This window comes from Ahaetulla prasina, chromosome 15, assembly GCF_028640845.1.
Source record: "Ahaetulla prasina isolate Xishuangbanna chromosome 15, ASM2864084v1, whole genome shotgun sequence".
NCBI classification, from domain to species: domain Eukaryota; kingdom Metazoa; phylum Chordata; class Lepidosauria; order Squamata; family Colubridae; genus Ahaetulla; species Ahaetulla prasina.
The window spans coordinates 11,542,556-11,549,491 of NC_080553.1; the positions used below are offsets into that span (position 1 = coordinate 11,542,556).

Here is a 6,936-nt window from a genome sequence, read left to right on the forward strand (position 1 = left end):
CCCACCAGTAACCTTCTTGCAGTCGCGTGCCAAAAGTGGAGGGAGCGCTGGGGGACATTAAATTATGGGTGTGGGAAGGCATGTACACGCCCCCCCCCACGCTCACCCCACTTTTGGCACGTGACGGCAAAAAGGTTAGCCATCACTGGTATAGGGTCTTCTGCTCAAGCAGGGGGTTGGACTAGAAGACCTCCGAGGTCCCTTCCAATTCTGTCATTCTTGATTTGTAATTCGTTGGAGGTGCACGGCTGGGTCCTAGATCTCAACTTACAACCATTCGTTTAGTGACCATTTCAAGGTTATAACGGCACTGAAAAAAGTGACTTACGAGCATTTTTCACAATTACGACCGTTCGCTGCGTCCCCGTGGTCAGAATTCAGACCCCTGGCAACTGCTTCATATTTACGACGGGGTTGTGAGATCCCACTTTTGCCGCTTTCTGACAAGCAAAGTCAACGGAGAAGCCGGATTCATTTAACAACCGGGTTACTCACTTAACAACGGCAAATGATTCCCTTAGCAACGGCGGCCAGAAAATTCGTAACATGGGGCCCAACTGACTTAAGGAATGTCTCCCTGAGCCACACCAATGTGGGGGCTCGATTTGGGCCGTAAGTCGAGGACCAGCTGTACTGGATGGCTGGGAAGTTCCCAGTCACCTGCGGCCAGGTAGATCAAGAAAGAGCGAAGCGCGACGCCCGCAGCCGCTCCGCCTCCGACGAGAGGCAAGTTTCCCCGCCTCTCCATCCACATTGCCCGCCCTCCCCAGCCGTAAATCCGCGGAGCTGAGCCGGCTGGCTTCGGTTCCCCCAATCCGAGCTGCCATGGCGAGCGGGGTGGCCGCCTGCTGCGTCCTCTTGGTCCTGATCCTTTGCGGGCGCGGCGGCGCTGCAGGTACCCCTCGGCCGGCGCGATCGGCGGGGCAGGAGAGGGCAGGGCAGAGCAGGTGTCAAGGTTGGAGAGATGGCAGCTGAGCCGGGAAGAGCCTCTGTGTGTGTGTGGGGGGGTCCCATTTCGAAAGGAGACCACGAGGAGATTCTCCCCCCCCCGGAAAGAGGGACCACTAGACTAGACGTTAAAGCATCTTTCTTACGCCTCCGCCAAGGATTCTTCTCCGCTAAGGGCGAAGGAGACGTCGCCTTCGCTTTGGGGTTTTGTTTTTCTGCCCAAACAAGGATCGTAACTCTCGCCTCCCTTCCGAAGTTTCTGCGGGACGGGATCGTCGCCCCATCCCTCTCCCTCTCCCCCCTCCCCCACCGGTCCCCTCCTTTCTCCTTCGCTGAAATCTGATTGAAGGCGCGGAGATTGATTTGCAACGATCGTGGAGGGGACGCTTCGCGTAAAAGAGATCACCGTTCCACCGAGTTTTAAACCGGTCGGGATTTAGAGGGGTTTATGACGCCGTTCGCCTCCCTCTTTCTCTCCCCACCACCCACACCTCCCCGACCCACAACTACAAATTTCGGTTTGTTTGTTTGTTTGTTTTTTGTTTCCCCGAGCTTCAAAAGAGCTTCCGGTCGCGACTGCCTGTTCCTATTTTTCCGAAGGCTAAAATTGGGGCGGGTGGTGGTGGGGGATGTCGGATGCATAATTTTTCTACGATTATTTTACAGCTTTTCTAAGTGTTGGGTTATGGTGAGCGTGAGGGAGAGGCAGTTGATACGTTTGCCCTGTTTGGGTTAGGAAAAGGGACAAGACGCAAAACACTTTTGTGAGAAAGGAAAAGAGGAGGGAGGGAGGGAGGGAGGGAGATGGGGGAGGGGGGAGGGAGAGAAGAAATGCAAGCAAAAAAGGAAAGAGAAAGGAAGAGAAAGAAATAAAAAAGAAAGGAGAGCGAGAAAACAAGAGAAAAGAAAGAAAGAGAGAGAGAGAGAGAGAGAAAGAAAAAGAAAGAAAGAGAAGGAAAGAAAGAAAAAGAAAGAAAGATAGGTAGTAGGAAGGAAGGAAAAAGAAAGAAAGAAAGAAAGAAAGAAAGAAAAAGAAAGAAAGGTAAGTAGTAGGAAGGAAGGAGAGAGAAAGAGAAAGAGAAAGAGAGAGAGAAAGAAAGAAAAAAGATAGAAAGGTAGGTAGGTAGTAGGAAGGAAGGAGAAAGAAAGAAAAAGAAAGAAAGAAAGAAAGAAAGAAAGAAAGAAAGAAAGGTAAGTAGTAGGAAGGAAGGAGAGAGAAAGAGAAAGAGAGAGAGAAAGAAAGAAAGGTAGAAAGTAGGAAGGAAGGAGGAAGGAAGGAGAGAGAGAAGAGAAAGAGAAAGAAAAGAAAGAAAGGCAAGTAGTAGGAAGGAAGGAGAAAGAGAGAGAGAGAGAAAGAAAAGAAAGAAAGAAAGAAAAGAAAGAAAGGTAGGTAGGTAGTAGGAAAGAAAGAAAGAAAGAAAGAAAGAAAGAAAGAAAGAAAGAAAGAAAGAGGAAGGAAGGAAGGAAGGAAGGAAGGAAGGAAGGAAGGAAGGAAGGAAGGAGGGAAGGAAGGAAGGAAGGTAAGTAGTAGGAAGGAAGGAGAAAGAGAGAGAGAGAGAGAGAAAGAAAGAAAAAAAAAGAAAAAAGAAAGAAAGAAAGAAAGAAAGAAAGAAAGAAAGAAAGAAAGAAAGAGAACCTGTGAATAGAAGACAAGTAGAATTACAAAAGGAAACTAGAATGAATTTGTGAATTGGACAAAGTTCAACCCGGCTTCTTCCTGGTCAACCCCAAACTCTTGAGCCTACAAAAATAGCCAGATGATGATGAATTTATAGACGATGTCTCAGTGCATTTCAGTCTGACCCATTCAACCAAGCTAAGTAGGCTGACAGAATGAAAAATTTAAAACGCTGCTATTTGTATGCAGACTTCCGAGGGAGGAATGGTGCTCTTGGACACAGACTTAATAGAGCAGGATGAGTCTGCATTCTGCTTGGCAAGGATAAAAGCCCAGGCGCTGCTTTTAGTGCAACTGCGATGCTCTTCTCTCATATCACCTTCCAAGAGTTAATGGGATTTCGGTGCACTTTGTTAAAACCGAGCACACCCTGTTTGATTTACTCAAGTGTGTCTAAATCGCGGCTTAGGGTGACAGGCCCAATGTATTTTGTGTTTACATCCCGCCTTTATTGTACGAATAACTTGGCGAACATCTCTAGCACACTTCCTTCCTCCTGTTTTCCCCACAACCACAACCCTGTGAGGTAGGTTGGGCTGAGAGGGAGGGAGTGAACCAAAGTCCCCCCAGCTGGCTTTCATGGCTAAGGTCAGACTAGAACTCCCAAGCTTCTAGTGATTAGTCCAAAAGTCCCCCAACTGGCTTTCCTGCTTAAAATGGGACTAGAACTCACTGTCTCCTGATGATTGGTCCAAAGTCACTCAACTGACTTTAATTCCTAAGGAGGAACTAGAACTCACTGTCTCCTGCTGATTGGCCCCAAAGTCCCCCAATTGACTTTAATTCCTAAGGAGGAACTAGAACTCACTGTCTCCTGCTGATTGGCCCAAAACTCATCCAGCTGGCTTTCATGGCTAAGGCGGGACTAGAACTCCCAGGCTTCTAGTGATAGGTCCAAAAATCCTCCAACTGGCTTTCTTGCCTAAGGCAGAACTGGAACTCACTGTCTCCTGTTGATTGGCCCAAAGTCACTCAATTGACTTTCATGCCTAAGGCAGAACTAGAACTCACAGTCTCCTGCTGATTGGCCCAAAAATCACCCAGATGCCTTCAAGCCCAAGGTGAGACTAGAACTCACAGCCTCCTGATTTCTAGTCTGCTACTTAACCACTAGACCAAACTGGCTCTCACATGCAGTAGTGGATTTCACTTACTTTCGCTACTGGTTCAGAACAGTTCGGAACATATGCACAGAGTGTCCGTGATGACGTCCAGGCGAATGGGCAGAGCCTTCCACCCCCGCCGCTACCTGTTCGCCTGAACCGGGGCGAACCGGTAGAAACCCACCACTGGCTAGATGGATGGAAATTCTAATTTGGTGTTTTGCGACCTTGGCAACTTTTAAGGCAATGTGGACTTCCGCTCCCAGAAATTAGGAAAATTTAGATAAATAAACTTTATCTCCCCCAGAAACGGAAGAAGTGGCAGTTGGCGAACTGAACGGGGAGGTGTCCCTGCGATGCTGGAACGAGTCTTCTCAAGTGTTGGTGGTCCAGTGGTTTAACGGCGAGCCGGGTACGATACCCATGCTCTTCTCCTCCGATGGAACGCTGCCTTCAGACAGCCGCTTTTCCCTTGTGGGAAACAGCTCCCTACACATTTCGGGATTGCGCTTGGAGGACGAAGGTCACTACGTCTGCAGGGAGATACTGGCTGAGACCAACCATACCCACAAGGTCCAGTTACTGATAGCCGGTAAATCTTTCTTTGTCTTGTTTAAAGAGTTGGTGTGGATGCTTAGCAAACAGAGCAGTATATAGACGATGTATATGGGTATGTCGTTGTTGTTAGTTGTGAAGTTGTGTCTGACCCAAACAGAGCATGGACAACGTTCCTCCAGGCCTTCCTGTCCTCTACCATCCCCTGGAGTCCATTTAAGCTCACACTGACTGCTTCAGTGACTCCATCCAGCCACCTCATTCTTTGCTGTCCCCTTCTACTTTTTCCCTCCATCGTTCCCTCTTAGCCTCTTCTCTAGAGAGTCCTTCCTTCTCATTAGGTGGCCAAAGTATTTCAGTTTCCTCTTCAGGATCTGGCCTTCTAAAGAGCAGTCAGGGTTGATCTCCTCTAGGACTGACCGGTTGGATCGCCTTGCAGTCCAAGGGACTCGCAGGAGTCTTCTCCAGCACCAGAGTTCAAAGGCCTCAATTCTTTAATGCTCAGCCTTCCTTGTGGTCCAGCTTTCACAGCCATCCATTGCAACTGGGAAAACCATCACTTTGACTATACGCACTTTGGTTGGCAGAGTGATGTCTCTGCTTTTTAGAATGCTGTCTAGATTTGCCATAGCTTTCCTCCTCAGGAGCAAGCCTCTTTTAATTTCTTGGCTGTAGTCGAAGAAATTTGAGTTTCTTGTAGTCCAAAGTATTTGAGTTTCCTCTTCAGGATCTGGCCGTTATTTGTCTAGCAGAGTGATGGCATTCAGCAAGAAACTGTCCTTGTGTCTAGTTGTTATGGTGTGCAGTTCTCTATAGCGTCATTTTGAGGGTAGGAGTTGAAACAGTTTATGTCCAGGATGTGAAGATATTTTTCACAGCCCTGTTTTTGACTCGTGCAGTATACGGATCCTCAATGGAAGGCAAGTTGGTAGCCATGGCTTTTTTCTGCAGTTCTAATGATCCTCTGAAGTCTGTGTCTGTCTTCTTGGGTTGCAGAACCTATTCTATTCTATTCTATTCTATTCTATTCTATTCTATTCTATTCTATTCTATTCTATTCTATTCTATTCTTCCATTCCATTCCATTCCATTCTATTCCATTCTACTTATTATTCTATTCTATTCTATTCTATTCTATTCTATTCTATTCTATTCTATTCTATTCTATTCTAAAAAAAAGTAAGGGAGAAATGAGGATAGATAAGGAAGGGATCTGCTGGGAGAAGAAAGGGGAAATTCCACTTTGGCGATCTGAGTGAAAATATTAGCCTGATAATCCAGTATAGATTGCCATGGAAATTCATGTGAGTGCTTTGGAAAAAAACATTTTGTGTACGTCCAGTCTAACGAAGAGAAGGATTAGGGTGACCATGATAACAGTCCTCCAATACTTCAGCAGCTGACACAGAGAAGGTCAACCTGTTCTCCAAAGCACCTAAGGGAAGGACAAGAAGTAACAGATGGAAGCGTAATCAAAGAGAGATCCAACCTAGAACGAAGGAGAAATTTCCTGACAGTGAGAACAATTAATCCGTAGACCGATTTGCCTGCCAGAAGTGGTGGGTTAGGTTACTTTATCGTCATCGCAACTCGTACGATGAAATTAAATGCCACCTTCACTGTACATCGTACATAAAGAAAGCTATAAAAATAATACACATCCTTCACATTCTATACACTTGAATTGGAAACCCCTAATTCTACTATATACAGTAGAATTCGATATAGTTACTGCTCTGGGATAGAAGCTGTTTTTCAGCCTATTTGTCCTTGGTTTTTTTTTTTATCCTGTACCGTCTGCCAAATGGTAATAGTTCAAAAAAAAAGGGAACCCAGAATAAGATGGATCTTTAACTGGAGGTTTTCAAAAAGAGACTGGACAGCCATTTGTCCAAGATGATATGGGGTCTCCTGGTTGACCAGGGGGTTGGACTAGAAGACCTTAACAGTAACAGAGTTGGAAGGGACTTTGGAGGTCATCTAGTCCAACCCCCTACTCATGCAGGAGACCGAAACTAGGGATTCGAACCGCCGAACTGCCGACCTTTCTGATCGACAAGCTCAGCGTCTTAGCCACTGAGCCACCTAGCCCCCACCAAAGTCCCTTCCAATTCTATTATTCTTTGTCCTATAATCTGGGTATAAATTAACATCAATTATGATAAATTGATGATCCAATCACCGGAGGATTTCAAGAAGAAACTGGACAGTCATTTGTCCAAGATGGTATGGGGCAGTGGTGAAATCCAAATTATTTTTACTACCAGTTCAGTGGGCGTGGCTTGGTGGGCATGGTGGGACTTGGTGGGCGAGCCTTAGTGGGCGTGGCAGGGGAAGGATACTGCAAAATCACCATTCCCACCCCACTCCAGGGGACGGATACTGCAAAATCACCATTCCCACACCTCTCTGGGGCCAGCCAGAGGTGGCATTTGCCGGTTCTCCAAACTACTCAAAATTTCTGCTACTGGTTCTCCTGGATTTCACTCTTGGTTTTGGGGAGTTGGGGGGATTTCACTCTTGCTTGAGCAGGGGGTTGGACTAGAACCCTCCAAGGTCCCTTCCAATTCTTGTTATTCCCTGACTTCTGTTGTTTTTCTCCTCAAACCAAGCAGGCCAAGTTTATCATTTCTGCAGAATTACTTACACTGA

General features: G+C 46.6%; 1 protein-coding gene across 1 annotated transcript in view; it reads left to right on the forward strand.

The window, feature by feature from the left end:
- Window positions 1-760: 760 nt before the first annotated feature.
- VSIG10 (V-set and immunoglobulin domain containing 10) overlaps window positions 761-6,936 on the forward strand; it is a 21,801-nt gene continuing 15,625 nt past the window's right edge. The window contains exons 1-2 of the mRNA XM_058158870.1: window positions 761-895; window positions 4,037-4,321. Coding sequence (XP_058014853.1) covers window positions 826-895; window positions 4,037-4,321 — 355 coding nt within the window. The 5' untranslated portion in view covers window positions 761-825. The remainder of the gene's footprint in view (window positions 896-4,036; window positions 4,322-6,936) is intronic.